General features: G+C 35.7%; 1 protein-coding gene across 2 annotated transcripts; it reads left to right on the forward strand.

The window, feature by feature from the left end:
• The first annotated feature begins 3,683 nt into the window (after positions 1-3,683).
• Positions 3,684-14,485, forward strand: LOC105052735 (uncharacterized). 2 transcript variants are annotated; one of them, XM_010933663.4, is made up of 11 exons: positions 3,684-3,913; positions 3,995-4,042; positions 4,264-4,431; positions 4,537-4,603; positions 5,460-5,518; positions 7,577-7,655; positions 8,272-8,390; positions 8,497-8,576; positions 12,353-12,422; positions 13,851-13,928; positions 14,028-14,485. In XM_010933663.4, the coding sequence occupies exons 1-11, from the start codon at positions 3,737-3,739 to the stop codon at positions 14,082-14,084; spliced, it is 1,002 nt and encodes a 333-aa protein (XP_010931965.3). In that variant the 5' UTR covers positions 3,684-3,736; the 3' UTR covers positions 14,085-14,485. The 2 variants fall into 2 exon arrangements, with proteins under 2 accessions (XP_010931965.3, XP_073100405.1); XM_073244304.1 differs by lacking the exons at positions 12,353-12,422; positions 13,851-13,928; positions 14,028-14,485 and adding an exon at positions 9,775-9,961.
• The last annotated feature ends 598 nt before the right edge of the window (positions 14,486-15,083 follow it).

Here is a 15,083-nt window from a genome sequence, read left to right on the forward strand (position 1 = left end):
GAGGAGCTAGAATTGGGTGGGCACTGCTATCGACATGGATATCTTTTTATAAGAAAAAAAAATATATTGAGTCTCTTTAAAGCAAATAGATCCTACATATCCATCTAGCTCTTGAACATGTAGAGGAATATTATTTAATGAAAAATATGAGAATATATTTGCAACTCATACGAAGATGAACTTGCTTCATAGGAAGTTTTTTTAGTATTCCAATGAATGATCAGTCAAAGAGTTTGACGGATATATCCCTAAGAAAGGTGGACCTCAGTGACCATAAGAAAACATTTTTTTTTTGATGTTGGTATTCCTATTCGATTTTAGTCAGTCAACAGAAAGAAAAAAAAGAGGGGGTGGGGGAGGGGGCAGGGGGCGGCGCGCATCTAGATGGTAGAACATACATACCTTACGAAAAGCAATAATCTCCTTAACCATATTAAGCATAGCCTCATGATTTAACTCAGAATTTAGGAGACTAGATTTCTATAATACAACAAAATTTGATCATCCCATATTATCGGAAAAGTTTTGATATATAAACTCCTTTCTTTTTCTTTCTCTTGATCATTTTAAAATATGAAGACATATATTTATTATTAAAAAGGTGCAACTATAAATATATTATATATATTTCAAAATAAGAAAGGGATAATGGGTATAGTAACACTTATTGTGATAGTTATGACATAAGTTATTCCTATTTTTATTTGGCTATCATGAACCTATGATATTTTTCTTTAATAAGAGAAAAAAAGGCAAGGCTAAATGATAATTTTATTTCAAGACCAGCTTGTGACGGCATTCTCTTAGAAAATTATATTAGTCACCAACAAATTCTACAAGTATGACTATTTACTTATTTGTAGTTGTTTTTTCAAAACTTTTTAAAAAATAGAAACTTTTAGCCTTCTACTAGAAAAATGAAACAGGCTCATATGTGCAAAACTAATAAATAAGAAAATAGATTGGACATGAAAAAAGTTTCTGCAACCTAATATTCATTAGCGAGATCTATGGCTGGCAAAGAACATATTACAAGATTGCTTTATTAAATTTACGAGTTTAGAGGAAATAATACTCAAATTAATCATAAATATCCTGAAAAATATTAATTAAACACTAAAATATTATTTTTGACATTAGATAAATTAGATTAATTTGCTCCCATTTTTATGCAGTACCATAAGGTTTAGAAAATATTTCACTTAGTATGTACGAGACTATAAAAGTTAAAACTCCAAGGCCATTGATTTAAATTATACCGCGGAAATTATAGGAGTAGTTCTTAGTTTGCAGGTACAAAACCGTTAAGACGGTATCACCATCATCAGAAAACACAATGGACAGTAGAAATGTTCCTCTCGGGAACAAATTTCACTCCCTTCCAATTCCCATCCTTCACCCACTCTTCATTTTATCCCACCTCCAAACACTCTTTCTTCTTCCCCCCTCTCCTTTGAATTTCTTTGACGTCGTTGCTTTATTTTCCTTCTCAAGATGGCAGACTTATTGTGGCCATATCCTGTCCGGATGAAACACTGATATGTTGTGAAGCTTATCCTTGGAATAAAGCTATTCCTCAAATCCTGCTTGGGCAACCTCTAGATGGAAACTGTATGATCCTATAAAGAAGGCCATTAAGAGGAGAATATGGATGTTTTGGTTAGGATTACTTTATAGTTTGAGCTTCTTTTTGCAACCCCCACACCTTTTTTATTCCATCATGAGACTAATATTTGGCATCTTCTCAGATATCTTCTTGCCTAAGCAATGGACAAAAGATTCCAGTAAAAGAAAGCATATGATGGTGTGCATATGTGACTAATTGCCTTGGGACATCTGCTTGCATGATGACAAGCAAGGAGAGGATTTCTGGTGGGATCAGTAGATTCCCACTATGCACATTTTTTGTTAAAAGACGGCAATAGTATGCATAATTAAAAAGATTGATCATGAAAATAGTTTATAAATCTCTCTGGGTAAAATATGCATAATGATTTTTGTACTCTCTGCTCGTAAACCACTTGAAAAAGAATATTTATTATTCGATCCATATCCTGACATAAGAAGCCCAATAGAGACAATATGATGATCCATAAAAAAATACCTATACTGAGATCATCTAAGACGATATCCAAAAGAAATTACTAAATAACTTAGTAGAATTGATATGACTGCTATAGATGGTCCGATACTAAACAAACGAATATCTCCTCTAGATGGGAATAGATCCTCCTTAAAAAGTAATTTAGTCCTATCCGTCAGAGCTTGAAGAATTTTCAATGGACCAGCATATTCAGGTCCAATAAATTGCACTTCCATGCAAGTCTCGGAATTTTCTCTCCTCTGAAACCTTTCAAAGAGATATTCCTGCACGGAAGCGGCACGTTAACTTCACAGCAAATGAGTAAACGGTCAATACCAGTTTTTCATTATTATATTCTTTAGTTATTCAACTATTTTGAGATCCTTTTACTCAAAGGATTTTTGGCTGCTTTTTTTTTTAATTATTTTGGAGAGCCCAAATCCATTAAAACAAGATGAAAGCACAACATCTCAAAGAGAGAAGAAAGAAAGAAAGAAAGAAAGCAGAATAGGAAAAGCGAAAAGGAAAGGAATAGGCGGATGACAGCAAGCGCTGCACGGCACCCAAAGGCAACAATTATAAAGGTTGCAAGCAAGAAAAGCAACCCTCAAAAAAAAAAAAAAAAAAAAAAAAAAAGAAAGAGAAAAAGGCAAAAACAACCCTCAGTTGTGATAATTAAGAAAAAACAACTCCCTAAGCCCATATTGTCTATGCACTTGATCATCCTGAAGTAAGTGGAAATCAGTATCAATCTCTGGTCATGTTTGAATTATAGCTTAATGCAAGCATGATTTCAAAGCTTGGTTCAAGCTTGAATTAGCATTCAGTTGACTCGAAGCATAAGAAAATAAATTAATTAAAAACCTTGATTATTCATCCATGATTTAGCAAATAATTTCTCTACTTATTGAAAAAGGATGTATATCTTAAACTTATCCTATATATATTTGCATATGGTAAGGGGTGTGATTGAGTCTGGTCAAGCTTGGTTTATTTAATATTATTATGAGCTTTGTTCGGCAAACACGAGCTTAATTAAGTAGCTTGATAATCTAAAACCGAGTTATATCAAAAAAGATAATCCTAAACCAAGATGGAATATATTTAAGATGGAATCAAGCTCTTCTAGCACATGAATTGTAGCTTAACTCAACCATGTTTTCAAACTTGGTTCAAGCCTGCATTAAATTTTAGTTGCTTCAAAGCATAAACAAAACTAGAAAAACAGAAGCTTTAATTAACCATCCCTTATCTATATAATATGTAATATATAATATATCCTACAAATATATTCAAGTTTTATTGCACCGAGTTTGATTGAGTCGGGTTGATTTTTGGCTTGGTGGCTTGGCTTGAAATTAATTTTGAGCACTTTATTCTGGTTCGGACTTGATCCAAATTCTTCATGGCTGAGTTTGGTCAGAGTTCGAGCTTTGGACAGTAGACTAATTATAACTAGTTGGTTTGATACAACTCAGATCTAACACCGATCTGATCTAGAAGGAGACCCAATCTAATTTGACATGGGCCTTCTGAAGCGAAGGGTTTGATCTGACACCAAGCCACAAGCCTAGTAGAATTGGGAATAAAACTGGACCCAACTCGAATCAACCCACTTGCAGCCGCCACCGGAGAAGCAAAGGAGAAGAAAGTATGGAAGAAGCGGAAGCCGCTGAGAATGGAAGTAGGCTTCATGAGAGCAGCAAGCGGAAGAAGCGGAAAAAGGAGGAGGAGATGAAGAAGAATAAAAAGAAGAAGAACCCAACGGTCAGCATCGCCGTGCCGGGTTCCATCATCGATAACGCCCAATCCCTCGAGCTCGCCACCCTCGTACGTCGCCAAAACCCTAAAAGTGTACCAGATGATATTGTTATGACCAAAAACTTTGACTCAAATCTTTATATTTTTCAGCTCGCAGGCCAGATTGCCCGGGCCGCTACGATTTTTCGGATTGATGAGGTCAGTTTTTTCTTTTTTTTGGGGGGGCTGATGAAAAGTTGGCCACATTTTGGTGTACATAGAAATCATACTTTATGAGTCAATAACATTTTCAGCATTGGAGTTTGATGTTTAAGATTGAGTCCAGCCTTTGATGTTCAAGAATGTTGGAGTTAAAATTATTGATGGAGAGATGTTTGATAAAATGAGCGTTGTGAAAAGATTTCTTTTGAGGTGGACAGGTGGTAGTATTTGATAATAAAGCTGCATCGGATGATGAATTTGTGGTTACGAACGGTGATGAGAATGAAAGTGGTGCGCCGTTTCTGGTGAGGATTTTGCAGTATTTGGAGACGCCACAGTATCTGCGACGCCGGCTCTTTCCGATGCACAATAGCTTGAGATTTGTGGTGGGTAGATTTTTTTTCCCCCCCTGAAATTCTTAGTTCGTGTCTTCTAGTTCTTCGACCATTTGACAAATTTCTATTTACTTGTATTTTGATATTCTTTTAAAGGGTCTGCTTCCCCCACTTGATGCTCCTCACCATGTACGAAAACATGAATGGTCCCCATATCGTGAAGGTAGATTCTTTTTTGTTTCTTTTTCTTTTTTTTTTGATATTGTGCAAATGCTTGAAGTCTTTTAAGTGGACTATACAGAATGCATATCAAAAATACGAAAGTGATCATCTAGTATCTAGGTGATCCAACGTATGTTGGTTGATGGGCATTTCAAAGAAAGACCATGATATGCACGAGTGTTTCCCTATTTGCATGAGAGAACAACACTAGGAACATCAGTTTTGTTGTCATAATATGACATTGCAACAGGCAGCTAGAAAGAATATGAAGGCTTGTCGCTTTGTCCGTTGCTTATTTATTTCTAAATTAAAATATTTTGCCTGCTCAAGAAAGACATGAGTTTGATTCATGTTTTGGCTATTTTATGGGACTAGTGCCTGTTGCTTAATCCTCTATTTGAAGTAAGTTGGATCTTTGGCAAACAATATGTTTTTTGATCATCAAGTCACTTTTTTTTTATCTTCTTTTCTTAATGATCCCACTCGTTGAATATGTTTTACTGTCACTGTTAGCTTTGCCCAAATCCTTCTACTTGTTAACATTTGGGATACGCAAAATTCTATTCACTGATCTGATCAGTTCTAGTCCAATTGACTATAAAATTTTGTCAGGGAATATTGTATATATACTTGGAAAGGCAAAAATGTGAAGTCTCAAATAGCGATCAGACTTGCAACATATAAGAAAATCATTTTCGATTTTTGCTTCCATGCTACACACAGGATGTACATGTTGTCTGAGCATGTTTCCTTTTTTGAAGATTAAAGAACAGTTTATGAGTAGAGTTTCCTCAAGTTTTGATTAACTTTTGTGCTGATAATTTTTACATGATATGACAATTATAACATGAATACAGGTGTTACATTGGAAGGGAATCATTTAAAGGGAACGCTTGTAGATGTTGGGTTGAATAAGGTTTGTTTTCTTTAAAGCTTGTCAGAGCGTTTCTTAGCTAAAAAAAAATCACACATTTAAATTTTCTGATATATCTTGCTCTAATGCTTGAAATAATATCAGAGCTAGCCCTGAATAGGATTACTTGGTGATTGAGTATCCATAAAGCTGATCGAAAAAAGTTGGACAACCTTTGATGTTTGTCACATATCTTGTAGGGCTGAGCAAATAACCAAAATCCAAAGAAACTCATCCAATCCGACCCAATAAACATCGGTTTTAGTCGGTTGAAATACATAAATCTGGTGGAATCGGGTTGAAGTTTGTAAAAAAATCGGTTATTTACGGTTGGGTTTGGTTCCTACACTTTTAACCCGTTTGAAACTGAACTTAATCGATGTAGTATTTCACAAAGTTACTTTCATTTTAGGACGGTGTCATTTAGACTTCAATATTTTATTCTAAAAACCATCCCGTTATCAATTTGGATTCATAAGAATATTAATGTTGAATTGTTGATAGAAGCACATCAATTTGAGATAATTCTAAAGTGAAAGTTTTCAGATATAGTTGCTTTCAGATAAATAAATCTTTTCTTTTTCTATTTTATTTTGTACAAGTTCAAAAATAAGTCAAAAATTCGTAACTTATAAGGTTTAGATCTTTTTTATATTAAATTAATCAAAAAAAATAAATAAGCTTAAGTGGGTCAATATTGGACTTAAAATCAATATTGGATCAATATTGAAATCCAAACCGACACAACCCACCCAAATCCGCTACAAACCGTTCACTTCGGTTTCAAACGGTTTATACATGATGAACGGTCGGCAATGGGTTGAACTTTCTTCAATCTGATTGGATTCGGTTGGGTGAAATTTTTCTCTCAACCCGACCGAATCTGACCCGTGCTCAGCCCTAATGTCTTGCACTGTGTTTTTTTTGGTAACTTCTCACATTTTACTATCCTTTCAAGAGAAATCTGTACCTTTCCATGTTCATTGCATTCAAGCTAAAAGTTTATTTGTCTGATTTTACAGTGCAAGCATTATCTAGTGTTTAAGATGGGTAATAATTGAAACATTGTGGTTTAGTGCAACTTGTGCAAGTTGGGTTGAGTTAAAGGCCAAACTTAAGGCAACCCAAGGAGCCAAAGCCCAGCCATGGCTACTTTGAGTGAAAGAAAAACCTTGTTTACCACCAACTCTTCTCGAGGTGGACTATAGACTAAACAAACAAATAAAATATTGGTAAGTCGTTGAAGGAGACAGACATGTTGGGATTCTTATGCAGATGTGGATGAAAATATCCAACTCCCAGTGTGAAGAGCTTTCCAAAATGCCTAACTTGAAAAACATATCTTAGAGGCATTTCCTCTGCAGTGGAAATTCCTAACAAGATCCAGAATCTTAGTATGTTCCTGATATTGAGTCTTTCCTTACTAAAAGAATTAAAGAATTTTGTTTCTATAGTTTACCAAGCAGGGCTAGGTTTATTTTTTGAACTGAATCACAAGTATCATTGATATGATCCTGTAGAATAAGTCGGTGCTGATAGGATATCTTTAAGGTACCAGGGCATTAAAGGGGTGCTATACTTCAAATCTGGTCTACTTGATAGAAGAAAATTCTGTATGTCAGAGCAAATTTCAATGACTTTCTTGAGATTTGGTAGAATATGAAAATCAGACAGTCCGGCCCAAATATTTTCTCAGCAAGGGATAGATCATTGAATTCAGCCTCTGTTGTAACTTCAAATTGACATGCATTTTCAGAGTTCTATGCATATCCAGCTTCATATGTTATGGAGCAGTCAACATAATAATTCCATTTTTGACATGCAAACATGAGAAATTCAAAAAAAAAAGAAGAAATCTTTAATTACATTATCAACTCAAAATCAGGAATCCTGTAACGATCTCTGCAATTGAAAGTTTTATAGTTGTTCCCATTATTTTAAATAGTCAATATATTATGTTTCTCTTTACCTAAGTGATAAGTTATTTACTATGCAACGGCTATGATAAACGAGCAAACCAATCGAGCAACTTGCATTTGATTCACTTATATGATAATGCAGAATGTTGTGGTTGAGCAAGCTCTTGAACCTGGACAACGGGTAACTGTAGCTATGGGGACTAACCGTAATATTGAATCAGGTAAAATGAATTGTTGATCATTCCATTTATTAGGAAGATTATATTATATTTGTATTTCATATATTGATACTTCCGAAAATTTGCATCCAAATTTGTTTTGATTTTGCAAATAATAGTCAATTTTCCAAATCATATTCACTATGTTAAGTTGTAAAAGGCATTTGGTTTATCATTTGTTACAGTTGTGGAAATCAAAATCAGCCTGTCCATTAACAAAGGATTAAAACCAAAAGATGTTAAATTCAAACTTTGAATTTACTCAAGATGTTGACTTTGCTTGTAATTTCTTACCAGAAAATCATGTGAGTTTCATTAAACCCTTTAGATTATTTTTTTAACTTTTAGAAACACTTGCTCCATTGCATTCTTTAATGTTTTAATGGAAGGTTACATGTATATTGCACTCCTTCCATGATAAGCCTTTTAACTAATTAACTCAGACACGCCATGATTGATTCCTATGCCCCTTGCAACTATCACGTGGACTCATAATTGTTAGTGCATAGATATTTTTGCCTTAAGATTCTTCTGTTGTAGCACATACACTGTTCAAGTAAGATAGAAATGGCCTGCATGTTGCCAATTTTAATAATGCCTTTCATTTACATTCATCCAGATTGTTTGAAAAATGTTGTTACACCCTTCACCCCAAGAGAACAAATGGGATTATATTGGGGTTATAAAGTTAGATATGCTTCAAATCTGAGCAATGTGTTCAAGAATTGCCCATTTAAGGTACAAAAAAGGTTCATTCTTCCGATCATTTTCTTGACGCACCTGCAAGATGACCATGCACAAAGAGTTGTCCTGTTAATGATTCTAAAGATTTTGCATTTCATAGGGTGGATACAATCATATTATTGGAACTTCGGAGCATGGTCTGGTTGTTAATTCATCAGAGCTTGTTATACCTCCATTTCGGTACATTCCTTCATGAAGCAGTAATTAAGTATTTAAGTTGCATCGATTTTTTTACCTAACACTTATATTGCTTTGTCTTTCAATTTTTGTACCATATAGTCTTTGGTAAAGTTTGGTGGCAACTTCAACAAGTTACTTCTTGACATGCTTAAAATAATATCAAATGTTATGTTTCTTGGTTCATATCATGCTGGATTTCTTAATTGGTCTTTTAGTACATGGTTTTGTAGTGTTCTTTTCTGTCTTTGTTCACCTATGCTTTGATACTCATTAATTGGTGTGTGTTACACATCCAAGTATCCAACTGTTTGTGCAATTGTACATGAAAATAATTGGATGCATAATCTATATCGGTTGCCTTGGATTTTCTTGAACAAGTCTCCCTGTATCTGGATTAGTGTTAGGATGGGCTGAAGGTTTATTGGTTATAGTCAAGTTTGATCATGTTTTATTCATGTCATGTGTTAATGCATTGTGCCAACCAAATCCAAAGGGCTATTTGGTCTTTAGGCCATTAGTTATCGTGCCATGTTATAGCACATACAGAAATGGGTTGGCAAAGTCTAAGTAAGTGGAGCACCCCTTCTTCCTTAATTTCTTCTTTTCTGTTCTTTAAGTTACACTGGTGATCCTGCTGCCACGTAATACTTCTTTTTTCTGTTGTACGTCCTCCTATTTTGATTTCCTTCATGGATAGATATGCCATTGAATCTGTGTAAAACTTGAGCATGTATGTGATTGATTCATCGCCTGATGGCTTGTTTGGTTGACTTTTTGTGCCATTGTATTCAAATCTTGAATTTTTGTAAGGATCTTGAAATAATTCATATATCTTCCTAGTGTTATTTTTATCTTAAATCTTATTTTTCTTTCTTTGTTTGGCCAGACTAATGTACAAACTACCATTCCTTTTTTCCTTTTTCTTTTTCTGTTAATTTCTGAGATCTATGTGCACGTCTGATGCATGATGTTTGCGAACTTTATAGGGACAAAACTGATATTTTTCAGCAAGCTCCTTTTTTGCTGTCTAGACTTCCAGTGTTATGTATTTGTCTATGAATAGAGCTTGTTGATTGGCTTTTGAGTTGATGTAGGTTCTTTTTGAGCACAAGTTCTTTGTTTTCTTGGGTCAATGTTGGGTTCTTTGCTAACACTATTGTTTCTATGCACAACAATCATTATCTTTTTCTGGACATAGGAAAGAGTAGTAGTGAGCAACAGTACATCTCTTTTAAGCAGGTATAAGTGTTGAATATTTGAATTTTGGATGGCGTGACTTTGACCAAACTTGTACTGAGGAATACTTGAGTTTCTTCCTGGTAAAATGAAATTGCAGGTGAATGGGCTTCCAGTTGTTGATGTTGATAAAGAGCATGTCAACATCTAGAGTTAAATGTCATAAGCAAAGTAAGGCTAGAGGGAGTTGATCCTATAAATGTTGAATGGAGGATGATGATGCGGTTGCTAATGACGGTCAAAGAATGCTATAATCATACTGGCTGCTCTAAAGCATCCGAAAATACTCTAGGCTATTTGGATTTATCCATCACGCTCATGTTCATCGATGATTACTGGAATTTTGTTTTGTTTATTTTAGTACGATACCAGATTATGCTGAAAATATCATAAGTGTGAGAGACTTTGAATATAGTGCTTGGAATGCATTACACCAGACCGATAATGTGGAGAATTAAACTCAATCAAGGTTTGCAGAACCGATACCGGCAGTCGGATCGACCGGTCGGCGTTACGGTTCGGCACGCTCCCATTCTGTTCCGAACCGAGGCAAAACAACGAAGAAAAATGGAGTCGAACCGGAGAAGAAAGAGAGAGAAATAGAGAGAGAGGGAGGAAGGAAGAAAAAGAGGGAGGGGGGTCTGTCGGAGGGGCCGTCGGAGGGCCTCCGATGGGCCGCCGTGACCTGCAGGTGGCGTTTACGCCCCCTGCGGCTCCGCGGCATGAAACAAGGGCGATCCATCCTTATTTTCGTTTTTTTTTTAAATATATTTTTAAATGAAGCCGGCACTGGGTTTGCCGGCATCACTTTAAAAAATATTTTTTTAAAAAAATACGGGAAACAAGGGTGGATCGCCCCTGTTTCACGCCACGAAGCCGTGGGAGGCATTTACACCGTCCGACGGCCACGACGGCCCACCGAAGGCCCTCCGGCGGATCCCCCTTCTTCTTTTTCTTCCTCTCTCTTTCTCTTCCTCTCTTTTCCTCTTTTTCTCTCTTTTCTTCTCCGGCACCGGCATGTGCCGTTTTCCATGTCGGAACCATCTTGGTTCCCCGTCGGGATGATTCGGCACGTCGCATACCAGGTGGTTCTACCTATTATGGCATTCTTTGGACTCAATCATTGCATGTTTGCATTGATTGATTCAAAAATATAATTTTGAGTTATGAACTTGTTTCCTGAACTTAGATCAAAGGGTTATTGGAAATAACGAGTCTTTGGTATGGACTTTGTTACCTATGCAAGAATTAAGATTGGAGAGAAATATACATATATGTAACACTACCTTGTCTTTGTCAGATGATATTAACAGCATAAGCAAATATGTTAGAGAATGCCATGAATCTTTCTGTAAATGCATGAAGCTGTTAGAATCAACGTTTTTTTTAGGTGCCTGTTGTCTTGCTGAAGGACATGGATAAGCAAGTTTGCTGCTTGTTTTATATTGTTCTCAGTGAATTTTTGTATTTCTAGGAGAACTTTGCGACCACTTGAACAGTACACCATGGAAGTTATTTAAACTTTGGATCATTTTGGTTTAAAATATACAGCAAAGCATGTGTCCTTATTAGAATGCGGTTCCATATCTTTTTCTTGGCCGTGTTGTAATGTGATGTGTCCATTCATGTGGCAGAACAAGCTCTCATGTGTATAATATTAGGGGTGCTAGGACGTGTTTTGTTAATTTTCTTGGTGGTACAAGTGGCACTATCTTTTGGTTGCAACTATTCAAATTTACGTCTGTTTTCACTGGAGCCCGTTATGTATTTGGGTTGGTAGATCAATATGCATTAACGGATCATTTCCAGTTGCAGATGGTATCAAGTTGATTCACTTGTGATGCCAATACTATGGAAACATGTAGATGCAGAAACTTTTGCCTGTTAATTGTTCTTGGCAAAAGGCTGCAAAAATTAATTTACTTATAGTTTGTCTTCCTATCATGTGATAATTTAGTGGTCAGGTAATGGAAATACCTCAATTATGCAGTGCAGTTGCACTGTATTGATATGAATCTCCTGAAAGTGTTATGTATGTTAGAAATCAGGAACAAGGAATTATCTAACCACAGCATATGAAGGAGATGATCAAAACATTTTATAAATCAGTTATCTGTAGTCTCACAACAATCCATCATCCAAGGATGCAAGTGCCAGTATAAACATGCCTTCGATTCATATGATGCGACAAGGATATAAGTGGCAGGATAACATGAATAGCTATCATGTATTTGCCTGTCTGAATAAGTTTTTGTCCATAATGGCTTCTATTGTGATGCCGCCATTATGGTAAAATACAAGGGTGTCAAACAGCTTAGTTGAGGCCAATCAGTGGACCCCTATATGGCCTAGGCAGTTTACCTAGGCAATTGGGCAGCCAACCAGGGAAGAAAGCCTTCCAAACTTTATTATAAATGCCTTTAATTGTATGCATAGATAGACATTTGCATATCGCATATATTATATATATGAGTTTCTTAATTTGACTTTTTGTTTTTTGTTGATTTCTTTTTCTTTTAATTGAATGCATAATTTTGCAGGCACCTTTTGATTGCCTTTGGCGGACTTGGAGGTTTGGAAGAGAGCATAGAAGAAGATAGTAATTTGAAGGTGTAGATAAATTCATTAACTTTTAAAACCAGATTCAGAATGTTTGCATGGATGGAATAGTAAAGTTTTAATTATACTAAATATAGTAAAGATTTTCCTTTGAACCTTTTCGAGAAATGCTTCATGCTCTTTCAATTATGAAGAAAATTTGTCTCTGATATGATATTGCTTAAAAGAAATGGTGAGCCAGATGGAAGCAAGACCAGACCTTAAACATAACTAGTGAGTACTTTATCACTTGGATATTGCAAGCGTGCATTGTTGCTTCTTTGAACCTACGGTTGTACTTTTTCAGAAAAAAGCTTCCTCAGTCTTGTCTTAGGCGAAGTAGCTGCCATAGAGTTGGCCTATTATAAAGATCACTACAAATAACAAGCCTTGGTTCTATCTATCTATATGTAACTAAAGAAACTTCTATAATTAGGGAGTGTTTGGTTGGGGGGGGTGGAGGTCTGGATCGGAATCGGAATGGGTGACTCCCATTCCAATCGTTTGGTTGGGAGGAATCCCATTCCGATTCTGGGGTGGAATAGGAATGGCTCAATCTATATAGAACTCAATCCCTACTCTCATCTATGGATTCAAATTTCTATTCCAATTCTAATACCGATTCCGATTCCGGTCACGAACCAAACGCCTCGGGGGATTTGGCCATTCCAATTCTGATTCCAAGTCATTCCGATTCCCATTCCGATTCCGGTTGTGAATCAAACACCCTCTTAATTGACTGGCATGAGAATACCAATTATGGTACAAGTGACAAGTCACTTTATCTTGTGTATCGACAAATTTACAATTTCATATGGAGTTTATTGCCAACAATATTGCAAATTTGAAATGCCTTAGATTATAAAACTTTTGCAGTGTTTTCACATGCATTGTAAAAAGGAGAACAAATCTTTTGTTTCTCTTAGAGGAACCATAACATTTTCAAGTATTCTGTGAAACTGAAATGTAATCCCTCCACATCAGAGTTAGAGAGAAAGGGAGAAATTCCATATCCATGAAACTAGTGCCAGTTAGACGTGTACTGTATTGTGGAACTTGCTGATCATTTGAAATTCCAAAAAATGGCCTTAGATTTGATATATCTAATAGCTGTCATCAAGCAGATATTTCTGTGCATTGAATTCTCATCATTAGATGACTGGTAACATTTTTTTGGGTAAAGATGATGAGTGACACTCAAGCCATGACACATTATGCATGCATCCTTAGCTCACTGGATACAGTTTTTATCTTCAGGTACTTGGCTTTAGTTGTAAAGATAGCTTGAGAAGTATTGTTTCCTAAAATTGAGGCTGGCAATAGTATAATTTTATTTCTTCCATGTAAAGCTCACATATATAATGTTGCCACTTATTTTAATGAGTCCTTTTTTGGTAGAACTTGGCTCATAGATACTTGCTTATATTTTTGTTTCTGCAGGGAAAAAGTGTTCATGATGTATTCAGTTCTTACTTGAACACATGTCCTTTTCAGGGAAGCAGAACAATAAGAACCGAGGTATCTGTTTTTGGCAGATCAAATTGCTTGTACTTCCAACTTTTCATTGATATTTGCAACTGTTTATATTTTAAATCTTGTGACATAATTCATCCTCAGGAGGCCATTTTTATATCCCTGCACTATTTCCAAGAGCCAATAAAGCGAGCCGCATAATCAGACAAAGGAGAGCAGCAGTCTGCTGAATCCGAAAAAGAAAAAGCACTCAGCTTTGAAGAAGCTCAAATGAGATTGTGTTCCTGTCTATTGAAATCTTGCAAGCAGGGTTGTTATGGGAAGTGACATGAATGCAAGATATCAATTGGTTTCCAAAATGCTTTACTCTTAAAGCTTGTGATTTTTTATTAAAAATGGAAGCCATGATCAGTGTTGGAAGGAGTACTTCGTGGAAGCAACCAGACACGGGATGATCAAGTGATCAGGATAGAAACAAGCTGAAAATGTAAAATTTTGTCAAAACTATAATTTATTTTCCAAATTCTTGCAAGTTTGATGGGGATATAGAAGTGTAGAAATTATAATTATAAATCCTCTAACTATTGTGTTAGTCCAAGAAATGATTTGTTGCATATTCTTTAAGGCTGTGTTTAGAAGCGGAATAGAAGATCGAGAATGGTTGGATTAGATGCAGTAAGTTGAAGGGAAAAAAAAAGGGAAGGGTTCAATTATACTTTTTTGCTAGTGTTATTCCGGAGTTTAGTGGGGTAAAAGGGATAAGTGTGTTAGAGAAAAGATAAAGCATTTATAACGTACTATTTTTTCTGAAATATCCTTTCTTCTCATTGGAAATAGTGATTTCTTCAATCAAATGACTGGCTCAAAAGAGGTGGAAAAGATGAATTAAGAAACTCCTATTCCTCTTTATTCCACTTTCTGATACAGACTAAGGTTGCAAAGGATTTCCCTCTTCCCAACGGAGGCTTCATTTGACTGATTGAATTGCGTTTAAATTTAGGCCCATTTTCCTATTTAGGCTCGGGTTTGCATCAGTCATTATTCAAACAACGCGAGACCAAAACCAGATCTAACCAAAGTTGCTTACTTATAGACTGATGTGCATGACTGTTAGATTTCTGCAAGCCATAATCACATTTAGTTCTACAGTAAATCAAATTTTAGATGACTCTCTTATTTTTCACATGTGATGTCATATCA

This window comes from Elaeis guineensis, chromosome 10 (assembly GCF_000442705.2).
Source record: "Elaeis guineensis isolate ETL-2024a chromosome 10, EG11, whole genome shotgun sequence".
NCBI lineage: Eukaryota > Viridiplantae > Streptophyta > Magnoliopsida > Arecales > Arecaceae > Elaeis > Elaeis guineensis.